This window comes from Serinus canaria, chromosome 23 (genome assembly GCF_022539315.1).
Source record: "Serinus canaria isolate serCan28SL12 chromosome 23, serCan2020, whole genome shotgun sequence".
Lineage (NCBI taxonomy): Eukaryota > Metazoa > Chordata > Aves > Passeriformes > Fringillidae > Serinus > Serinus canaria.
In genome coordinates, this window is record NC_066336.1 from 4,680,388 (window position 1) to 4,700,598 (window position 20,211).

At 59.8% G+C, this 20,211-nt stretch overlaps 5 protein-coding genes and 2 long non-coding RNA genes across 13 annotated transcripts; 3 read left to right on the top strand and 4 right to left on the bottom strand.

Annotated features, from left to right (window-relative positions):
• The first annotated feature begins 504 nt into the window (after window positions 1-504).
• Window positions 505-5,332, top strand: LOC103823548 (myotubularin-related protein 9-like). The gene is made up of 12 exons (XM_050983237.1): window positions 505-797; window positions 1,154-1,406; window positions 1,562-1,621; window positions 1,783-1,891; window positions 2,075-2,200; window positions 2,277-2,450; window positions 2,938-3,155; window positions 3,991-4,152; window positions 4,219-4,360; window positions 4,438-4,658; window positions 4,757-4,908; window positions 5,027-5,332. Exons 2-12 carry the CDS (start codon window positions 1,225-1,227, stop codon window positions 5,209-5,211), a joined length of 1,731 nt encoding a protein of 576 aa, XP_050839194.1. The 5' UTR covers window positions 505-797; window positions 1,154-1,224; the 3' UTR covers window positions 5,212-5,332.
• Window positions 5,333-6,039: 707 nt separating this feature from the next.
• EIF3I (eukaryotic translation initiation factor 3 subunit I) lies at window positions 6,040-11,135 on the bottom strand. The gene is made up of 11 exons (XM_009098557.4): window positions 11,055-11,135; window positions 10,783-10,875; window positions 10,617-10,704; window positions 10,083-10,148; window positions 9,598-9,747; window positions 8,781-8,908; window positions 7,857-7,967; window positions 7,471-7,560; window positions 6,980-7,053; window positions 6,696-6,788; window positions 6,040-6,398 (listed from the first exon to the last, which is right to left on the bottom strand). Exons 1-11 carry the CDS (start codon window positions 11,133-11,135, stop codon window positions 6,317-6,319), a joined length of 1,056 nt encoding a protein of 351 aa, XP_009096805.3. The 3' UTR covers window positions 6,040-6,316.
• LOC127060395 (uncharacterized) lies at window positions 8,024-8,774 on the bottom strand. Its single transcript, XR_007779381.1, has 3 exons — window positions 8,192-8,774; window positions 8,108-8,149; window positions 8,024-8,065 (listed from the first exon to the last, which is right to left on the bottom strand). It is a non-coding gene; the product is annotated as an uncharacterized LOC127060395 (long non-coding RNA).
• Window positions 11,136-11,159: 24 nt separating the features above from the next.
• On the top strand, window positions 11,160-12,773 carry TMEM234 (transmembrane protein 234). 2 transcript variants are annotated; one of them, XM_050983240.1, is made up of 5 exons: window positions 11,160-11,196; window positions 11,438-11,589; window positions 11,772-11,838; window positions 11,954-12,046; window positions 12,457-12,773. In XM_050983240.1, the coding sequence occupies exons 1-5, from the start codon at window positions 11,184-11,186 to the stop codon at window positions 12,516-12,518; spliced, it is 387 nt and encodes a 128-aa protein (XP_050839197.1). In that variant the 5' UTR covers window positions 11,160-11,183; the 3' UTR covers window positions 12,519-12,773. The 2 variants fall into 2 exon arrangements, with proteins under 2 accessions (XP_050839197.1, XP_009096896.1); XM_009098648.4 differs by lacking the exon at window positions 11,160-11,196 and having other exon boundaries at window positions 11,273-11,589.
• Window positions 12,774-13,315: 542 nt separating this feature from the next.
• Window positions 13,316-16,968, bottom strand: IQCC (IQ motif containing C). 2 transcript variants are annotated; one of them, XM_050983238.1, is made up of 6 exons: window positions 16,835-16,968; window positions 15,905-16,048; window positions 15,756-15,815; window positions 15,071-15,497; window positions 14,786-14,895; window positions 13,316-14,020 (listed from the first exon to the last, which is right to left on the bottom strand). In XM_050983238.1, exons 1-6 carry the CDS (start codon window positions 16,946-16,948, stop codon window positions 13,913-13,915), a joined length of 963 nt encoding a protein of 320 aa, XP_050839195.1. In that variant the 5' UTR covers window positions 16,949-16,968; the 3' UTR covers window positions 13,316-13,912. The 2 variants fall into 2 exon arrangements, with proteins under 2 accessions (XP_050839195.1, XP_050839196.1); XM_050983239.1 differs by lacking the exon at window positions 15,905-16,048 and having other exon boundaries at window positions 16,835-16,963.
• On the top strand, window positions 16,043-16,825 carry LOC127060396 (uncharacterized). Of its 5 annotated transcripts, none has more exons than XR_007779385.1 (3): window positions 16,043-16,164; window positions 16,291-16,602; window positions 16,681-16,825. It is a non-coding gene; the product is annotated as an uncharacterized LOC127060396 (long non-coding RNA). The 5 variants fall into 5 exon arrangements; XR_007779382.1 differs by having other exon boundaries at window positions 16,333-16,602; XR_007779383.1 differs by having other exon boundaries at window positions 16,347-16,602.
• A 26-nt stretch (window positions 16,969-16,994) lies between the features above and the next one.
• On the bottom strand, window positions 16,995-20,135 carry CCDC28B (coiled-coil domain containing 28B). The gene is made up of 6 exons (XM_050983241.1): window positions 20,046-20,135; window positions 18,946-19,191; window positions 18,697-18,851; window positions 17,539-17,693; window positions 17,404-17,426; window positions 16,995-17,094 (listed from the first exon to the last, which is right to left on the bottom strand). The coding sequence occupies exons 2-6, from the start codon at window positions 19,098-19,100 to the stop codon at window positions 17,043-17,045; spliced, it is 540 nt and encodes a 179-aa protein (XP_050839198.1). The 5' UTR covers window positions 19,101-19,191; window positions 20,046-20,135; the 3' UTR covers window positions 16,995-17,042.
• Window positions 20,136-20,211: the final 76 nt, after the last annotated feature.

Genomic DNA, 20,211 nt, shown 5'->3' on the forward strand with positions numbered 1-20,211 from the left:
GGGGGGCCCAAAAAAAAACCCGAGGAAGGAAAAAGAAACGGGGCGGGGGTGCCCGGGGAGGGGCAGCCGGGGTCCCGCACCCGGACGGGACCTTAAGGTGGAGCCGCGTCCGGATCTGTCCCGTGCCACCTCCCCCCTGCCCGCAGGGCTCCGGGGGCAGCGGAGGCGCCTCGGGGATCTCACCTGCGTCTCCCGGGGTCTCACCTGCCCAGCCCCGTCCCCTCCAGCCCCCCCAGAGCAGCCCCCAAATCCCCCCCGTGTTCCCCCCGCGCTGCTCCCCAGTCCCGCTGTCCCCTCGCGTGTCCCCTCCCACGGCCCCCCCGTGTCCCCTCGCTGTCGCAGCGCACGCAGTGACCCCCGCCAGCCCCAGCCCCAGCCCTGGGCATCGCCGCCTCCGTCCGGACCGGCCCGGGCCACCTTAAACCCGACATCCGCCGGCCGGGCCGGGCCGGGCCGGGCTGTGCGGGGACACCGCCACCGCCGCTTCCACCCCGAGGTGCCCGAACTCCCGCACCCCCAAATCCCCTCCCTCGCACCCCTCGCTCCCCCGCTGGCACACCGGGGTCCCCCCTTGCACCCCCGGTGCCCCCCAATCTCCTCTTTGCATCCTGAGACTCTTCCTTGTCCCCCAAGGTCCCCTGCTTGCACCCTAAAATTCCCGTTTGCACCCCAAAAAACCTCTCCTTGCGGCCGGCAGGTCCCTGTTGGCGCTCTGAGGTCCCCTGCTCGCACCCGGCTTGTCCCCCCAGGTCCCTCCTTGTCCCCCCAGGTCCCCACCTGCCCCCCAGCCCGAGCAGGTAAGCAGAGGGGTGGCCGGGGCAGCAGCACCGCCACCCACCCACCCTCCTCCTCCTCCTCCTCCTCTCCTGCCCCGTCCCCAGCCCCGGGGGTGCCTTTGGGGACAGCAGAGCCCGTGGGGACCCTGCCAGCCGGGCCGTGTCGGGGTGCAGCCCAGCGGGGCGGGGAAGGACCGGGAGCTGCTCCCTGCGATCCCATTCCCCCCAAAATCTCCCCCGGCTCAGCCCCCTGTGCCTCAGTTTCCCCAGTGCCTGGCGGAGCCATGTGGCACTGCGCGCGCTGGAGGTGACAGTGTCACCACGGCGAGGGGACAGCGCGCAGGGCGCCGCGTGACGCGCAGGGCTGGGGTTTCCAGGCGGGCCCAGAGCCGCAGGATTTCCCCTTTTTTCCCTTTCCTCCCTTCCCGGCCGGGCCCAGGCGGCGCCCATGGAGTTCTCGGAGCTGATCAAGACGGCGACAGTGGAGGACGTGCTGCTGTCGCGACAGGGGCTGCCCGCGGTGCGGGGCACGCTGTGCATCACCAGCCACCACCTGCTGCTCTCCTCCTGCCCCGGCGGCGAGCTGGAGCTCTGGCTGCTCATCCGCAACGTGGACGCCGTGGAGAAAAGGTGGGGTTGTCCCCGAGGCTGTCCCTGAGCTGGAGGATCCCCCCCTGTCCCCCGGGCACCCCCCGGGCACTGCCCTGCCCCGCCCGGCCGTGTCCTTCCTCTTCCTCCCGGCCCCGCGGGGCAAAGCGGGCGCTGACTCCTCTCCTCCTCCTCAGGGTGCAGAATTTAGGCTGGTACCAACCCCCCCGGAGTGGCGGCTCCCCGCGGGACCCCAGGTTTGACTTTTTTGCCTCCTTGCCACCCACCCACCCTCCGCGCCCCATCCCGGCTGAGGTGGCAGACCAGAGCCTCGAGTCCGGCACGGCCCCCGCGGGGAGAGGGCGGCTCGGCGCTGTCGCCGTGTGTCCCCCAGCCAGCCCTGACCCCCCTCCCGCAGGGTCTCCGGCTCCTCGGGCACCATCACGCTGCGCTGCAAGGACCTGCAGGTGCTGCAGCTGGAGATCCCGGGCATGGAGGAATGTCTGAACATCGCCAGCTCCATCGAGGTGAGCCCCGGCCGGGTGGCAAAGGGTTGGAAAAGCGCGGCCGTGTTTGCTCTGGGTCCGGCATTGACTGGGTAAACACGGGGCTGGCACACGGGGCTGGAACACGGGGCTGGCACACGGGGCTGGCACACGGGGACAGCGCCAGCCCCGGTGGCCCTGAGCAGCCCCGGTGCCCCGCCGCAGGCGCTCTCCTCGGTGGACTCGGTGATGATGCTCTACCCGTTCTTCTACCGCCCTCCGAGCCTGCGGCTGCAGCAGGGCTGGCACCTCCGTGTCCCCGAGCGCCACTTCCAGCGGGTGGCCTCGCAGGTGAGCCCGCCCGGGAGGGTCCCGCCGCCTTCCCCGGGCTCTGCCGGCCCTGCCGCTGATGTCGCCTCTCCCGCAGACGAGCCGGTGGCGGCTGAGCACCGTGAACCGCGACTTCAGCGCCTGCCCCTCGTACCCGCCCGCCGTGATCGTGCCCGCGGCCGTGGCCGATGACACCGTGGCACGGGCGGCGCGGTTCCGGCAGGGCGGGCGCTTCCCCGTCCTCAGCTACTTCCACCCCCAAACCGGCACCGTGAGTCTTGCCCGCCCCCAACCCCCCCGGCCCTCAGGAGAGGGGATTCCATCGGCAGAGGATTCCAGAATTGGCTCGGAAGGGATTTAAAGCTCATCCAGTGCCAGCCCTGCCGTGGCAGGGGCACCTCCACTGTGCCAGGGTGCTCCAAGCCCCAATGTCCAGCCTGGCCTTGGGCACTGCCAGGGATCCAGGGGCAGCCCCAGCTGCTCTGGGAAAGCCATTCCAACCCCTCCAACCCTCACAGGGAACAAATCCTTCCCACCATCCCACCCATCCCTGCCCTCTGCCAGTGGGAAGCCATTCCCTGTGTCCCATTCCCCAGTCCCTTATCCCAAATCCCTCTCCAGCTCTCCGGAGCCCTCTCCTCTCCAAGCTGACATTCCCTCTGTCCTGTCCTCCAGTCCCTTATCCCAAATCCCTCTCCAGCTCTCCGGAGCTCTCTCCTCTCCAGGCTGACATTCCCAGCTGTGTCCCCTGTCCCCAGGCCCTGCTCCGCAGCAGCCAGCCCCTGACAGGACCCAACCGCCGGCGCTGCCGTGAGGACGAGCAGCTCCTGGGGACAATCCTGGGCGAGGGCGAGCGCGGCTTTGTCCTGGACACCCGCTCGGCGCAGGCGGCCAAGCAGGCGCGGATCAGCGGCGGCGGCACCGAGCCCAAGTCCTGCTACCCGCGCTGGAGGCGGCTGCACCGCGCCCTGGAGAGGTGAGGATGGCGCTGCCACTGCTGTCACAGCTCCGGCGACAATCCCGCGCCGGGATTTACTCCCGGGGAGCTGAGAGGCCTCAGCGGCTCCCGCGGGGCCGCTCCGGGATGGGCGCGGGAGGAGGCTCAGCCAGCGAGGGAAGGGTTTTGATTTAATGGCCAAACACGGCCAGCGAGGCTCGGGGGGGTCACTGCTGTCATTGTCATTGCTGTGAAGCCTCCTGTGAGTATCCTTCCTCTGTTCTTTAGTGTAGTTTGGTATAGAATTATACTATATCATATTAGATAAGACAATAATAAATAAATAATAAACATAACAAACATAACAAACATAAGAAATATAATAGAATAATTATAATATATAACATAATAAATATAATATAAACGATAAACTAAAAGCTATATATTATAAAATATACTATATAAAATATTATATATAAAATAGATAATGTAATATATAAAGTATAATATATAAAATATAATAAATACAATAAATATTATAGACATAAACAATAAATTATAAAATAAAAAATATAATATATATAAAATAAAAAAAATGTAAAATATATAAAATAAAGTAGGATAAAGTATAAAATCAGCCTTCTGAGAGCACAGAGCCAGATTCTCAATTCCTCCTTCATCCTGGGGACCCTCACAAACACCACAGTGAGGGCAGGCTGGTGACCCCTGTGTGACAGTGGCACCGTGTCCCACACACCTCTGTCCCCTGTGTGACAGTGGCACCGTGTCCCACACACCTCTGTCCCCTGTGTGACAGTGGCACCGTGTCCCACACACCTCTGTCCCCTGTGTGACAGTGGCACCGTGTCCCCAGGGGCCGCCCGCTGCAGGACAGTTTCTCCCGGCTGGCCGAGGCGTGCGCGGAGCCCGCGGTGAGCGTGGAGCGCTGGCTGGGCCGCCTGGACGGCAGCCGCTGGCTCAGCCACGTCAAGGCCGCCCTGAGCACGGCCTGCCTGGCTGCCCAGTGCCTGGACAGGTAAGGGGGCTGCACCTGGCCCGCCTTGTCCCTTGGCGAGCCCTGGCTGTGACCCTGTCCCCGCAGGGAGGGCGGCACGGTGCTGGTGCACGGCGCCGAGGGCACGGACAGCACGCTGCTGGTGACGGCGCTGGCCCAGCTCATCCTGGACCCCGCCTGCCGCACCCTGGAGGGATTCCAGGGGCTGCTGGAGCGGGAGTGGATCCAGGTGAGAGATCTGGCAGCAGGGTGGGGGTGCCAGCCGGGCTGGGCGCCTCACTCCGGGTCACCACGGGGGTCCCGCAGGCCGGGCACCCCTTCCAGCTGCGCTGCGCCCGCTCCGCCTCCTCCCACGCCCGGGGCAAGCAGGAGGCGCCGCTTTTCCTGCTCTTCCTGGACTGCGTGTGGCAGCTGAGCCGGCAGTTCCCCTTCTCGCTGGAGTTCGGGGAGCAGCTGCTGCTCACCCTCTTTGACAACGCCTACGCCTCGGCCTACGGCACCTTCCTGTGCAACAACGAGAGGGAGAGGTGGGTGCGGGGGACACGGGGACAAACCTGCCCTGTCGTGGCTCAGGTGACACCGAACCCCGATGGGGACTGCGGTGTGTCCCACCTGTGCCCCCCAGGAGCCTGTGTAAGGTGAAGGAAAGCACCCACTCGCTGTGGGCATGGCTGAACCAGCCTGAGGAGAGGCACAAGTACCTGAACCCTCTGTACTCGCACAACCCCTTGGTGATCTGGCCCTCCGTGGAGCCCCAGAGCATCCAGCTGTGGCAGGGTGAGTGGGACCCTCCCAAAATGCACCCTCAGCTCCCAGCTGGGCTGGCTCAGGGGCAGCTGCCCTGCCCTCCCCTCTGGGACAGGGCTGAGCTCACCCCCAGCCCTTTCCCTGCCAGGTTTTTTCCTTCGTTGGATCCGTCCCTCCCAGCACCTGCAGGAGGCCTGGGGGGAGATCCGGAGGTTGGTGCAGGGAAACAGCTCCTCCCTCCAGGAGAGCACGGGGAAAAGGCCGAGCCAGCCCCTCCCTGAGCCCCCTGCTGGGACAGGGGACGGCAAAGTGGGGACAGCAGGGACAAGGTGACACTGGATCTTCCCGTGGAAGAGCTGTGCAGGACACAGAGCCCGTGGGCAGCTCTGGGCCAGGGGACAAAGCTTTCCCAGCCTTCACCCTGAGCTCCTTTCAGTAAATCTCTCTCCCAGCTCTTGCCTGTGTCCTGCTCTTCCATAAGGAAGCTGCTCCTTCCCACGGGGATTGCAGCTCTGGGGCTGAGGGGCAGCAGATCACACAGAAAAACCTCCAATAGATCACACAAAAAAACCCAACAGATCACACAGAAAAACCTCCAATAGATCACACCAAGAATCCCCAGCAGATCACACCAAAAACCCCCAAAAGATCACAGAAAAAACCTCAGCAGGACACACCAAACCAACACTTCCCCCCTAAAATCCCAAAGGCTGCAGCCTCTGTCGTGCCAGCAGCTCCCAGCCTGGAGCCAGCCTGGGAATTCTGCCCTTGAGCCCAGTTTTGAGGAAGGAAAAAGGAAAAAAAACCAGAGCCAGGAGGGTGGGAGGGTGAGGATGTGCAGCAGGAGCTGCTGGGGCAGGAAATAACTGTTCCATGAGGGAGCTGGCTCGGGGTCAGCCCAGCAGACCAGCGCGTGCGTGGCAGCTGGAAAACAATTCCTGGCTGCTGCACTTGCAGCTTTTTCACACTTCAGGGCAGGGCCTGAGACTGTGCAGCCTCCCTGGGAAGGAGTTCAGGGAAGGGCAGAGGTCCCAGGAGGAGCAGCACTGCTCCATGGGTGTGGAACAAAGCACTGACAACAGAGCTGGGAAAACAAAGTCCTTGGGTTAATTTTGGTCCAGATGGGGAAAACCAACCTAAAAAAAAAACCCACAGAGGTGCTTTTCCTTGTGTTTAGAAAAGATTTCTATTTATTTCCTCATTTTTTCCCCTCCCCTGGTTTATAAATATGCCCAGCAGGGCAGGCAGCCAACCCAGTTCCCTTCACTCTTGTCCCAGTAAAAGCCACTGCAGTTCCCACTTCCCCAACTTCCCACAGCCCCCAAAATCGCTGCCAAGAACAACTTCAGGCCTTTCCTGCAGTCCTGTGGTGGAGCCCCTGGACTGGGCAAGGGCTTGGAGAAGGGAAAAGAAGAGGAGAGGAGAGGGAAATTCTCCTTCAGGCTTCAAACTCGAACTCGAAGTACTGGGGGTCGAAGTAGTGGATGCGGACGTAGCCATCCTCACCCCCACTGCTGTAGCTGCAGGGAGGAAAGGCAAAGGCAGCAATGGCAAAGTCAGGAATGCTGCTGGCAGCAACAAATGGGAAGTTTGGCCTCCCCACCCACTCCTGAAACTGATACAGGAACCATAAAGGGGGAGAAAAGATGAGGGATGTGGGGCAGGGTGTGAGTGACTCCCGGGGCTGGCTCAGAATGGAGAATTCAGGGGCTGGTTCCATTCCCAGCACAGAAATCCCCTGAGTCTGCTCACATCCCAGTTAAAAAGTGGGATTGGGTGGATTGGGGGCACTGCAAGATCCCCAGGGAGGCTCTCACCTCTTCCCATCAGGGTGGAAGGCCACGCTGTTGATGGGCCCAAAGTGCCCCTTGACTCTGCCAAACTCCTCCTCAAAAGCCAAGTGGAAGAACCTGGGGGGAGGAAGATTGAAACTGTCACAAACCCAGGGGGGACAACACCACAGAATCCTCAGAACCAAAAGAAAAAAGCTCCAGGGTTTCTCCAGCACTGCCAACTTCCCAAAGGAAAGGGAAGAGCAATCCCTGGGGTGTCAGGAGTGCTCTGGGGGAGGATTTTCCCTGCCAGAGGGAAAAGGACCAACCTGGCCTCAAATTTGCCAATCCTGGTGGAGGTTGTGGTCACATCCATGGCCTCCTGCCCTCCTCCCAGCACCACCTGCAGGGCAGAGAGACCAGAGAAATCACAAACTCACAGCCCTTCAGTGCCTCCCTCTGGGATCTGGGGAACCCTGGCATCACTGAGGCTGGGAAAGATGGCCAAGACTGAGCCCAGCATTGAACTAGAAACCAGTTTAGAGCAGTGAGTGCCAGATCCAGAGGTTCCCTGGACACTTCCAGAGGTGGTGACTGCCTCCAGCACTTCCCACAAATCCCAGAGATCCCCCAAATCCAGCAGCAGGCCTCCAACCCCCTGAGGAATTCCCACCTCCCTGACACATTCGATCAGAGCACACAAAACTTTGCTCCCAGTGCCAAAACTCCCCAGGCTCATTCCAGGTTTTGGGCTGGACTGGGAACAGGCAGGATGCAGGAACAGCAGGATCAGAGGCAGCCTGAGGGAGCTCATCCTTACGTGGTCAAAGATGGGGGAGAGGGCAGCAGAATTCACCGGCCGCTCCGTCCGGAACGTCTTCAGGTGCTCCAGGGATGTGCAGTCAAAGAGCTACGAGAGAAAAAGGATTAATTAATTAATTAATTAATTAATTATCTCCAGCTGCAGAGCCTCACCTGCATGGATGCTCCCTCTGCAAGCTCAAATCCCAAAAATACCCCCCCAGAAAGGAAAACCTTCCACCTTCCAGAACCAAAATGGCAAATGCTCTAGAAAAACACCCAAATATTTCCTTTTCAATGCCTGGCTGCTCATTTAGCACCTCTCCTTCCTCACTGAACATTCCCAAGGAGCAAAACCCCTCTGTGAGCAGAGATCCTGCCAGGAAACCTGCAGGACAAGCTCACCTTGGCTGTGTTGTCCTTGGAAGCAGTGATGAACATGGTCATGTCCCGGGAGGTCTGGATGTCGTTGATTTGCTTGGTGTGCTCCTTGATGTTGGACAGCTGCTCCCCTGACTGGGGGAAATGGAGTTCTCAGGGAGCTGGGAAGGGATTCCCTCGACAAAAATAACCTGGGATGGAATCCTGGAAGGGATTCCCTCATTGGAAATAACCTGGGATGGAATCCTGGAAGGGATTCCCTCGACAGAAATAACCTGGGATGGAATCCTGGAAGGGATTCCCTCGACAAAAATAACCTGGGATGGAATCCTGGAAGGGATTCCCTCATTGGAAATAACCTGGGATGGAATCCTGGAAGGGATTCCCTCATTGAAAATAACCTGGGATGGAATCCTGACATGCTCTGGGTGGGAATTTAGGGATGGATTCAGTTCCAGGTCTCTGCTCTGTGACAATTCCAGCCCGCTCAGGGCAGCCTCAAATTTTAACAGGGGAGGAGAAAAGGATTGTCAGGGAGCTGGGAAGTGATTCTCTCATTAAAAACAACTTGGGAGAACACGGAATAAAATCCTGGAATGCTCTGGGTGGGAAGGGAATTTAGGAATGGATTCAGTTCCACATCCCTGCTCTGAGTCTCTTCCAGTCTCGCTTGGGGCAGCCTCAGATTTTAACAGGGGAGGGGAAGAGGAGTTTTCAGGGAGCTGGGAAGGGATTCCCTCATTAAAAACAACCTGGAACAGAAGAGATCATGGAATAAAATCCTGGGATGCTGTGGGCTGGAAGGGAATTTAGGGATGGATTCAGTCCCACGCTCAGGGCTGTGCCAATCCAGCCTCCCTGCTGAAGCTGCTGTTTGGAGTGCCCAGATGCCACCTCCCAGCCCTGATCCCGCTGGGAATGCTGGCCCAGGCTGGCCCAGGCTCTGACCTTGGCACTGAACTGGTTGAGCTCCCCGTTCTCGTGGCCAGCAATGATGAACTCGCCGAGCGGGCCCCACACGGCGCTGGTGATCTTGGAGTCGCTGCAGGGAATCTTCATGTAGGGCTCGTTGTTCTCTGGGGGCAGGAGCAGATCAGCCACCCCCAACCACCTCCAGCCACCCCCAGCCCTGCCCAGCCACCCCAGCCCTGCCCAGCCCTGCCCAGCCCTGCCCTCTCCAGCATCCCAAGGTGCATTCCTTGGGGGATTTATCTGGGGAGCTCAGAGTTCCACGGGCAGCATTTTGGGATCCCACAAGGAAGGGATGGATGAAGGAATTGTGTCCTTGCATCACCCCCCCAGGCACTCCCAGCCATCCTAAAGAGATTTTTTTAGGGAAATTCAATTTCAAAGGGCAGGAATTCAGGGTGAACTCCCTGCTTTGGGAGCATTCCCAAATTGGCTCTTCCCTGTTCCTGATGCTCCTGAGGTAAAGGCAGCTTTAAAAATCCCCTATAAAATGAGATTTATGTCCCCTGCTCAGCTGGGATTTGGGCTTTTCCAGCATTTCAAGGTGGATTTTTATTTATGGAGCTCAGAGTTCCAGGGGCAGCATTTTGGGATCCCACAAGGAAGGGATATGAAGGAATTGTGTCCTTCTCATGTGATCACCCCCCAAGCACTCCCAGCCACCCAAAAGAGATTTTTTAGGGAATCATCTCTGCTCCATCCCTGAAAATATTCCAGGCCAATCTGGGCTGGGGAAGGAATCCCTGCCCATGGGATTGACCCCAAAAGCCCCAGAGGGAGACCCCAGTGCCCTCACCGATCTGGCTGGGGTCCCTGAGGTCGAAGAAGCTGACAAAGCACTGGTAGCCCATCTGCTTGTCCGTGGAGAACATGATGATGTTGCCCCCAAAGTCGAAGCCGCACGTCCTCACGGCCGAGCTGGTCTTCACCAGGGCCAGCTGCTTCCCTGGGGGGCACAGAGCAGGGCAGGGGCTGATCAGGGAGCTGGGAAGGGATTCCCCACTAAAAACAACCTGGAATGGAATCCTGGAACGCTCTGGGTGGGAATTTAGGGGTGGATTCAGCTCCAGGAACCTGCTCTGTGTCAGTTCCAGCCTTGCTCAGGGCAGCCCCAGATTTTAACAGGGCAGGGGGAGAGGCCCAGCTGTGTCCCAGCTGTGTCCCAGGGGTGTCCAGCTGTGTCCCCCAGGCCCAGCTGTGCCCCAGGGGTGTCCCAGCTGTGTCCCCCAGGCCCAGGACTGTCCCAGGGGTGTCCCCCAGGGGGATCTGGGGTGGCCTCACCTGTCTCACAGTCCCACAGGCGGCAGCTGTTGTCTGCAGAGCCGGTGAGGACGTGCCTGGTGTCCCCTGAGCCACCGTTAAGGGAAAATCAGCCCCAGATTCCACTGCCTGGGCACCCACAGAAGGTTTCTGAACCCAAAAAGGGATTTTTTTTTTGAGGGCAAAATCTGCTCCAGGGAAGGCAACACGGAGCCCAAGTGTTCCCATGGCAAAACCCCATTTTTTTTTCCCAGGAAATTTTAAAGAAAAGGTTCAGTTTCTTGCATTTAAACCAAATTCCCACCCTTTTGTCTCTGCTGCCTGTGGAAAACTTTCCCAAATATCCAGAGAAGCAGCAAAAGGCACAACAAACCCCGACAGCCACGGGGGTGTTATCCCAAATGGGAAAACACCTGAAAGAGGGGAAAAGAAGAGGCAGCAGAGGAGTTTAAATGCTGCTCTTGGAGAGGAAAGCGAGGAGCAGGCGGGGGAAGCACCGGGAATGATTCAGCCACCAAAACATGGAATAAAACCGGTCTGGGGATCAAAGGATACAGTCAGCATCCACACACCACACAGCTCCCGTGTGCCCGTTGTAGGTTCCCAACCTCTCGCCGTTCACCGAATACCAAACATTGACAATCTGCGAGAAAGAAAAAAAAAATTAAAATTAAGGATGAATTAATGAAGGGTTAATTAGCGGGGGTGGGGGAGCACTCACGGGATCCTTGGCCACGGTGAACAGCAGGTCTCCCTCGCGGTTGTATTTGATCTGAGTGATGGAGCGCTCATGGCCTTGCAGCAGGATGGGCTTCTGTAATTAATGATTAAATAATAAATGAGCGAGGGGAGCGTAATGAGGGTGAGGACGGGGGGAGAGCGCGGTCCCCGGTCCGAGGCTCCTGGGACGCGGAGGAGCGGCCAAAGAGCCCCGAAATCCTCGGTAGCGACCACAACTGGCGACCCCCGAGCCCGCGGCGATCCCGCTCTCACCATGGCGGCCACGCTGAGGCGTGAGGGGGGCGGCACTTCCGGGATGGCAACGGCGCGGCGGAAATACGTCACGGTCTCCATGGCAACAAAAGGACTTCCGGGAAAAGCAGGAAGTGCGGTGGCGTCGCCATGGCGACCGCGGGTGAGAGGGGAGTGATGGCGGCGGGAAGGGTTTGTTTGGGAAGGGGGAATACGTGGCTGGCGGGACCTGAGGGGGTGCGAGGGCTCAGGGGGAGTGCGGGGAGGTTGGAGAGGGGGGTCGGGCTCTTGTGGCAGGATGGGAGCGCGGAGTGGGGAAGGAACTCGGGGATCAGTCGGGCACCGGCCCGGGCTGCTCCGAGCGCCGTCCGGCCGGGCCTTGGGCACTGCCCGGTGTTCCGCAGGGCAGGCGCTGGCCCTGGCGGTGGTGGCCGCGCTGTGGGGAGGCACCGGGCCGTTCCTGAGGGCGGCAGCGGCGGGCATGGAGGAGCTGCGGGGCCAGGGCCGCCTGCGGCAGCTGCTGGCAGAGCTGCGCTTCCTCAGCCTCAACTGCCAGGTGAGAGCCGCCGCTCCTTCCCTGGGCTCCTTCCTGAAACTCCGGTATCCACATTCCCCATCCTCGGGGGGTTATCCCTGCACAATTCCCACCTCTCCCACCCTGGGCTGGCAGTGCCACCCCGCAGTGCCCCACGGGGGTGCCAGGGTGGGACCCTGAGCCAGCTCTGTGTCCCCCTGCAGTACCTGGTGCCCTTCCTGCTCAACCAGGCTGGATCTCTGCTCTTCTACCTCACCTTGGCCTCCACAGGTCAGCTCCTGCTGCTTTTTTTGGGGTGGTTTGGTGGGATTTAGTGGGTGCAAGCAGCAACCCTGGGAATAATCCCAAATAAAGCAAATTTCTGCACTTGGAACTTGCATTTCAGAGCTGTCCCTGGCAGTGCCACTCTGCAACTCCCTGGCTTTGGTTGTGACCTTGGTGACTGGGAAAATCCTGGGAGAGGACATTGGGGGGAAAAGTGAGTCCCACTTGGAGCATTTCCTCAAGAAATCAGCTTTTATTGGGTTGAGATGATTTGATTTTTAATGTATAACCTAATTTATAATCTGGTCTGAAGACACCAAACACCCCACAAGGCTTGAACTGGGTCAGAGCAGGGAATTGAAACAGATTTTTGGGCAGATTTTTGGTGAATTAAAAGCCAGAATTGGCTGTTTTAAGCTAAAAGGATTTAAATTTCCCTCATTTAACCATGGATAAAATGCCCCCCATGGAAAAGGAGTGGCCCAAAAGCCCCCAGAAGCCAACGTGCCCTGCTCAGGTGGTCAGGAAAGAGCAGGAAATGGGGACATTTCAGGGCTGGAGGTGTTGTTTGAGGCAGATTCCAGCTTTTCCCCATTTGTGGATTATGGATTTGTTCCTCCCCAGGAGCTGTGGCAGGAATGCTGCTCACCATGCTGGGGCTGTCCCTGTGCCTGGCTGGAGCCTGAGGCAGCAGCAGAGACTCACCCAGGGCTCCTCCCTGGGCCTGGGGGGGCTCCTGGCTCAGCCCCACCTGGGAAGGTGTTTTGGGATGGATCCCAAACAAAACCCATGGATTGCACTCCAGGGTGGCCCCAGTGCAGGGACAGCAGCCAGCTTTGTGCCTTAAGGGGATTTTGGTGCCTCTTTGAAGGCCACGGGAATTAAACTGGCTTGGCCAGCACTTGGGGGGTAAGAAAGGGTTAATAAATGATCCAGTGTGACCTCCTGACTGATGGATTTGTGATTAGCCCAAACCCTTCCAGCCACCCCAAACCCTTCTGCCAAGCCCAACCCAAACCCTTCCAGCCACCCCAAACCCTTCTGACAATCCCAAACCCTTCCAGCCACCCCAAATCCTCCTGAGCACCCCTAAATCCTTCAACCAGCCCCTCACTGACCCTAAACCCTTCCAGCCACCCTCAGCCCTTCAACCAGTTCCTCACAGGGGCCAAACCCTCCTGCCCAGCCCAAACCCTCCTGCCCACCCCAGTTCCCACAGATGCCAAGGCTGCAGCAGGAAGTTGTGGCCACATCCACCACCCTCAGAGCAGCAGGAACCTCAGGGCTCTCTGATCCTGCAGGATTTATCCTCCAGGATCTGATCCTGGCACAGCAGGTTCCCACCAGGATTTCTGGATCAGCAGCTTGTGTCCCCACCCCTGGCCAGGTGTTGTCACCTCCCTGTCACGGTTTGGGAAGTCCCAAAGGTCCTTTCCTGTCCTGGACACACCAGGAGAAACCAGGGAGCCAGGCAGGGAACAGGTTCAGCATCAGGAAAAGATTTTTTTATTCCCAAAAAAATAAAAAGAATTCCCGAGCAGAAGGATCCACATCTGCAGTGGAGTCAGGGTGGGGAAGCACCATGGGGAAAGTCCCTGAGGGACCTGAGATGTCCCTTTCTGAGGGCCCTGGGGTGTCCCCTGGGGTGTCCCCTGGGGTGTCCCTGAGCTGAAGGAATTGACAAAGCACCAGGTCCTTTCCTGCCTCTGCCCCAGGAGAGAATCCCCAGGGCCAGAGGAAAGGCAGCAATGAGCTCATCCCAAGGATCAGGGGCTGGGCCTCCCTCCCCACTCAGCACCCCAGGGCTCCCAAAAATCCCCTGGGACACCCTGGATAGGGCAGAGCACCCCAAACACACATTCCCACGTGGAATCCCCACAGCACCTGCTGGGAGTGACAATGCTCATGTCCCTCATGTCCCAGCTGGGCCACAGCAGGGACCTCCTGCCATGGGATGGGATGGATCCCTCCAGGACACTCCCATGGCTGATGGTGCTCAGTCCTGCTCCCACCAAACGTCCACAGAAGGATTTCCTTCCATTTTTCTGGAGTGAAACATCCCCCAGCCGCCCCTGTGCCTTCAGGGCTGCTGCTGCTGCAGCTCCAGGGCTTCTCCACAGCAGGCCAGGAACTCGGGAATGCTGCTGGGATGGTCAGGAACACCCAGCTTCTGCCTCAGCAGCAGGAACTGCAGGGACACACAGCCTGCTCTACTTTGCTTTCTATTTGCTTTGTATCTTCTAGGAATTTCTTTATATTTTCTTTTCTATTTTCTATGTATTTTCTATGTATTCCTTTATATTTTCTTTAGTATTTTCTATCTCTTTATATTTTCTCTTTTATATTGTCTTTGATATTTCTTTATATTTTATGTTTTCTTTGATACTTTATATTTTCTATTTTCTTTAATATTTTATTTGATATTTCCTTTATATTTTATTTGACATTTCTTTATATTTTCCTTGATATTTCTTTATATTTCTCTGATATTTCTTTATTTTCTTTGATATTTTCTTTATATTTTCTATTATAATCCTTTATATTTTCTATTTCCTTTATATTTTCTTCAATATTCCTTTATTTTTTAAATATTTTCTTTTATATTCTCCTTTATATTTTCTTTGCTATTTCCTTCAAATTTTCTTTGATAATCCTTTATATTTTCCTGTTTCCTTTATATTCCTTAATATTTCCTTTATATTTCATATTTCTTTCTATTTCCTTTATATTTTCCTGCTTCCTTTATATTCCTTAATATTTCCTTTATATTTCATATTTCTTTCTATTTCCTTTATATTTTCTTTGATATTCCTTTACATTTTTTTTTCTATTTTCTGTGATATTTTCTTTGATATTCTTTTACATTTTCTGTGATATTTTCTGTGGTATTTTCTGTGATATCCCCTCAGATTTCCCATTCCCTTTCCCCCCAGCCCCCAGCCCCATCCCTCACGTGTTTCCTGCTGGCAATGGCCTGTTGGACCCACAGCAGCTCCAGCAGCAGCCGAGTCCTGTGGGCCTGCAGCTCCCAGCGGGGCAGCCCCTGCAGCTCCTCTGGGATTCCTGCCAAAAAAAGGGGGAAAAAAAACAAACTTCAGCCCTGGGGGGGCTGCTCCAGCCTTCCCAAACCATCCCTGAGTTTCTGTGTCACTCACCTGGGCTGGCTCTCAGGTGAGAACCCCAAAGCTCAGCCATCCAGCCTTCCCAAAACATCCCCAAAATATTTGGTGTTCCTCACCTGGGCTGGCTCCCAGCTCGCTGCTGTCACTGTCCCACTCCAGAGCTCCTTCCTCTTCTTCCTCAGGGCTTTCAGCAGCACCACACCCCAAATCTGGGCGGGTTTTGGGGTTTTTGGGGGTTTTGGCTGTCTCCTGGGGCAGGGGGGGTGAAGGGGGGATGTTCCCACCCCACTCTGCTCCACCAGGATTCAGCTTCTCCCAGGTTTTTCTGGGAATGGTTTTGTTCTCTGCAGCACCATGCCCCAAATCTGGGCAGGTTTTGGGGTTTTTGGGGGCTGGGGTTGTCCCCCGGGGCAGGGGGGATGAGAGGGGGATGTTCCCACAGCCCCCACCCCGCTCTGCTCCACCAGGAATCAGTTTTTCCTGTTTTTTTCTTTTTTTGTTCTCTGCAGCCTCTCCTGGATCCAAGGGTTTCCCTGGAGAGGGCTGGAAAAGGGGGGGCGGGGGAAGGAAAAGAGGGAAAAAAAATCCCAATGCAATGGGAGAGGGGGAAAAAAAACATGAGAAAAATATTTTTAAATAATCAAGAAAGCGTAAAAAAATATGAGAGGAATAGGAAGAAAGGATGAAGATTAATAGGAAGAAAATATAAAGAAAATAGAAAGAAAAAATAAAGGAATATAAAGAGATATTAAAGAAATATCAAAAAAAAAATTGAAATAAAATAAAATATATTTTGTTCACCTGGGCAGGCCGGGCTGCACCTGGAGCGCCAAATCCGGCGGGGGCAGGGCCGGGAGCGTCCTGCGGGCAGGGTCACACGGTCAGCACTGCCACGGGGCCACAGTCCCGCTCCCGGGACGTTCCCGGTGCCGCTCCCGGTGCTCACGGACCTCGGGGCCGAAGCGCGGCCGGGGCAGAACGTGGCCGCTCCAGCGCAGCTGCCTCAGGTCGCCCTCGATCTCCAGCACCACGGCCTCGAACTCCTCCTGCACGCTCCGCAGCCGCCTCCGCAGCAGGAACCCCCTGGCACAGGCCTGGCACGGCCCGGGGGCAGCGCTGGAACCGGAGCGAAGCCAACCGGGCACCGGCACCGAGCCCGGGCGGCAGCGCCGGCTGCAGCATCACCGCGCCCGGGGGTGCCCTCACGGGGGTGCCCTCACAGAGCTGCCCTCACAGAGCTGCCTTCACGGGGGTGCCCTCACGGAGGTGCCCTCACGGAGCTGCCCTCACAGAGCTGCCCTCACGGAGGTGCCCTCACAGAGCTGCCCTCACGGAGCTGCCCTCACGGAGGTGCCCTCACGGAGCTGCCCTCACGGAGCTGCCCTCACGGAGGTGCCCTCACAGAGCTGCCCTCACGGAGGTGCCCTCACGGAGGTGCCCTCACGGAGCTGCCCTCACGGGGGTGCCCTCACAGAGCTGCCCTCACGGGGGTGCCCGCCCGCCCGGGGGTGCCCTCACGGGGGTGCCCTCACGGAGCTGCCCTCACGGAGGTGCCCTCACGGGGGTGCCCTCACGGAGGTGCCCTCACGGAGGTGCCCTCACGGGGGTGCCCTCACGGGGGTGCCCTCACAGAGGTGCCCTCACGGGGGTGCCCGCCCGCCCGGGGGTGCCCTCACGGGGGTGCCCGCCCGCCCGGGGGTGCCCTCACGGGGGTGCCCTCACGGAGGTGGCCGCCCGCCCGGGGGTGCCCTCACGACCCGCTCCAGACGTGCCACCCCAGAGGTCTCATCCCGAAGTGCCCCCCAAAGGCCTCACCCACCTTTCCCCTTCCCGACCCCGCTCCCCCGCCGGCCGCGCGTTCCCCCGGGCCCGCCCCGCACCTGCAGCCGGGTAACGGAGCGCAGGAGCCGCCGCCGCCCCTCGGTCTCAGCCTCAGCCCCGGCCCGCGGGCCCGGCACGGCCGCCATGGCCCCGGCGCCGCCTGCTGACGTCATCGGGCCGCGACCGGCGCCGCCATGGCGGGGCCAGGGGCCCGGGCGGGCCCGCGCGGGGGTCCCGGGGGTGGCGGGGACGGGGACAGGGCCGGGGTCAGGGCCCCGCGTCCTCGGGGTCCGAGCTCTCGGCCAGGTGCAGCTTCTGTCTGAGAGCGGGTCAAGGGGAAGCGCCAGCACCGTCACTGTCACTAGTGTCACTGTCACCACTATGGCATTGCCACCCCTGCCACTGCCACCATCGTCACTGCCACCACTGTCACTGCCACCATGACCACTGTCATCACGGGCAGTGCCATCATTGTCATCACCGTCACCACTGCCACCTCCATCACTGCCACCACTACCACCCACCACCACCATCACTGTCACTGCCACCCCTGGCACTGTCACTGCCATCCCCTGCCACTGTCACCCCTGCCACCCCTGCCACTGCCACTGTCACCAGCCAAGGATACATGGAGCTGCTGAGCTCTTCCAGCTGTGGGAGCAAAGGCAGAGCTGAGGGAGCGGGGGGAACCCTGGGGTGTGCCAGGCCTGGCGGGGGACAGGGGTGACAGGGGTGTCACAGAGTGTCACAGGGTGCCACTCACATGTGCCAGCAGCTGGTCCAGGTTCCTGTCGGCCGCCGCCTTCTTCTGCTCCTCGGGGAGCTCCTCCACGCACACGTCCAGCCCGAAGTGCAGCCGCGCCAGCTTCTCCTGCATCTCCCGTACGTGCTCCAGCTGCTCGAAGGAGCACTCCTTCCCTGGGGGCACCCAGAACCTTCCAGAACATCCCTGGGGAGCAGCCAGCACGGCCCCAGAGCACCTTCCCTGGGGATCAATCCCAGCCCCCAGCCTGTCCCTGATCCATGGGTTCATTCCTCATCCATCCATCCATCCATCCATCCATCCGTCCATCCGTCCATCCGTCCATCCGTCCATCCATCCATCCATCCATCCATCCATCCATCCATCCATCCATCCATCCATCCATCCATCCATCCCTCCATCCATTCATCCATCCCTCCATCCGTCCATCCGTCCATCCGTCCATCCGTCCATCCGTCCATCCGTCCATCCATCCATCCACCCATCCACCCATCCACCCATCCACCCATCCGTCCATCCGTCCATCCGTCCATCCGTCCATCCGTCCATCCGTCCATCCGTCCATCCGTCCATCCGTCCATCCACCCATCCACCCATCCATCCATCCATCCATCCATCCATCCATCCATCCATCCATCCATCCATCCATCCATCCATCCATCCATCCATCCATCCATCCATCCATCCCCCAGCCCATTCCTTCCCTTGGATCCAACATTTTCCCCATCCCACCCCTTCCCAGTGGATCCTAAATTCCCCAGCCCCAAAATTCCCCTGCCTGCTCTTTCCCCATGCCCATCCCACCTCATCCCATCCCATCAATCCCATCTCATGGATCAAATCTTATCCCAAACCATCCCACCCCATCCCATGGATTGCTTCTCATCCATCCCACCACATCCCATGGATCCATTCCACGAATCCCAACCCATCCCATTCCACTGATCCCATCCCATGAATCCCATCCCATCCTAAAGCATCCCCTCCTACTGATCCCATCCCATGGATCAAATCCCACCCCATCCCATGGATCCAATGGATCCCATCCCATCCCATGGATCCCATGGATCCCATCCCATCCCATGGATCCCATGCCATAGATCCCACCCCATCCCATGGATCCCACCCCACCCCACGGATCCCCCCTCCCTCGCTCACCGAACGCCTGCAGCTTTCCCGAGTGGAAGTCGCCGAGGAGGCTGAGCAGCCCCCGCTCCATCTCGCACACGTCGGACACATCCGTGAGGAAGCTGTGCTGCAGCGGCGCCCCCCGGGAGCCCCCCGTGCCCGCCCGCGCCCGCTCCTTGCTGGCCCTGCCGGGGAACGCGGCGTTGGCACCGACATCAGCACCGGCACCGCCCGCTCGGGGCCGCCCCGGTGTCCCCGGTGCCCCCGGGCCGCACTGACCGGCGGGGCCGCGGCCGCTGCCGGGGCGAGGGCAGCGCGGGCAGCGGCAGCGCGAAGGACGCGCTCTTGCTCGGGGGCAGCGGCCGCGGGGCCCCGGCGGGCGGCGGCTGGGCCAGGCAGCTCTGCGGGCTCCGCTTCTTCCTGCGCTCCTCCATGGCCGCGGCGGGGGCGGCGGCACCGGCACCGGGAGCAGGACCGGGACCGGGACCCGGCGTGCGGCGGACACGGCGCCTGGAGGATCCTTCCCTGCACGGAGATGACGGGGAGAGGATGCGGCTGCCCGGGGCACGGCGGAGGGGCAGGGGGACCCCCGGGACAAGGGGGCATAGCCAAGGGCACCGGGACCCCCGGGGACAGCGGTGGGGCTGGTGGAGCCCCGGGACAAGGGGACACAGCCAGGGGCACCGGGACCCCCGCGTTAAGGAGTGACACCCACGGGCACCGCGAGCCGCCCCGGGGCTCGCTGGCGGCGGGTGGAGCGGAGCAGGAGCTCGGTCCCCGTTCCCGGGGGGCTTCGCTCCCTCCCCGCACCCGGAGCATCTCCGCAGGAGCTCGGCCGGGGCCTGAACCGCGGCCGCAGCTCCGGCCGGGCCCCGTGTCTCGGTAGGAAAGAGGATTTCGGCCCCAAAACACCCCGGCGAGAGCGGAGCACATGGGGACCGTCACCCCTTTGTCCCGCCGAGCCCCCCCGAGCCACGGGCCCCGCGCGGCGCCGGGACGGGACGGGACAGCTCCGGGGGCTGCCGAGCGCCTTTGTCCCCTTTGTCCCCTCTGTCCGCGACCTCCGGCCGGAGCGCCACGGCCGGGACTGACCTGAGCCAGGCCCGCTCCGGCCTCCGCCACCCGAGGGACGCCCCGATTCCACCGGACACCCCGAGCCCGCCGGACGCCCCCCGCCCGACGGACACCGTCCGCACAGCCCGGGATTTGCATTTAAAGGGAAAGGGAACTTCCTCCGGACAGCGGCTGCCCGCAGGATCCCCGGGATCAGCCCCGGGATCAGCATCCCGCCGGGTCGGGAACGGGATCCCCTCCCCGAGCCCGCGGAGCCCCCGGTGGTTCCCGCCACCCCTTCCCGCCCCCCCGGCCGCGGGTTTTACCCCGAGTCCCCTCCGGTGTCCCCGCAGCGCCGCGGGATCCGTCCCTGCTGGAGCAGCCGGGAAATCCAGCCCTGGCGCAGGGCCGGGATTAACAAATCCCGTCCCCCCCCTTCCAGCCCGAGCGCGGCTGCTCCGGTAAATCCCGGCCGGATTTTTAACCCATTTG

Excerpts from the sequence above, each read along its gene's own strand:
- LOC103823548 (XM_050983237.1), top strand. The coding sequence starts at position 1,225 with ATGGAGTTCTCGGAGCTGATCAAGACGGCGACAGTGGAGGACGTGCTG. Across the intron at positions 1,622-1,782 it reads GGCTCCCCGCGGGACCCCAG|GGTCTCCGGCTCCTCGGGCA; the intron begins GTTTGACTTTTT and ends CCCCTCCCGCAG. Across the intron at positions 2,451-2,937 it reads TCCACCCCCAAACCGGCACC|GCCCTGCTCCGCAGCAGCCA; the intron begins GTGAGTCTTGCC and ends CCCTGTCCCCAG.
- EIF3I (XM_009098557.4), bottom strand. The coding sequence starts at position 11,135 with ATGGAGACCGTGACGTATTTCCGCCGCGCCGTTGCCATCCCGGAAGTG. Across the intron at positions 10,705-10,782 it reads TCACCGTGGCCAAGGATCCC|ATTGTCAATGTTTGGTATTC; the intron begins GTGAGTGCTCCC and ends TCTTTCTCGCAG. Across the intron at positions 7,054-7,470 it reads TCTCCCCCATCTTTGACCAC|GTGGTGCTGGGAGGAGGGCA; the intron begins GTAAGGATGAGC and ends TCTGCCCTGCAG.
- TMEM234 (XM_009098648.4), top strand. The coding sequence starts at position 11,332 with ATGGGAGCGCGGAGTGGGGAAGGAACTCGGGGATCAGTCGGGCACCGG. Across the intron at positions 11,839-11,953 it reads CCTCACCTTGGCCTCCACAG|AGCTGTCCCTGGCAGTGCCA; the intron begins GTCAGCTCCTGC and ends CTTGCATTTCAG. Across the intron at positions 12,047-12,456 it reads AGAGGACATTGGGGGGAAAA|GAGCTGTGGCAGGAATGCTG; the intron begins GTGAGTCCCACT and ends GTTCCTCCCCAG.
- IQCC (XM_050983238.1), bottom strand. The coding sequence starts at position 16,948 with ATGACGTCAGCAGGCGGCGCCGGGGCCATGGCGGCCGTGCCGGGCCCG. Across the intron at positions 16,049-16,834 it reads GCTCCGTTACCCGGCTGCAG|GCCTGTGCCAGGGGGTTCCT; the intron begins GTGCGGGGCGGG and ends GGGCCGTGCCAG. Across the intron at positions 14,896-15,070 it reads CGAGCTGGGAGCCAGCCCAG|GAATCCCAGAGGAGCTGCAG; the intron begins GTGAGGAACACC and ends TTTTTTTGGCAG.
- CCDC28B (XM_050983241.1), bottom strand. The coding sequence starts at position 19,100 with ATGGAGGAGCGCAGGAAGAAGCGGAGCCCGCAGAGCTGCCTGGCCCAG. Across the intron at positions 17,427-17,538 it reads TGGACCAGCTGCTGGCACAT|CTGGAAGAGCTCAGCAGCTC; the intron begins GTGAGTGGCACC and ends TTGCTCCCACAG. Across the intron at positions 17,095-17,403 it reads GAAGAGCTCAGCAGCTCCAT|ACAGAAGCTGCACCTGGCCG; the intron begins GTATCCTTGGCT and ends ACCCGCTCTCAG.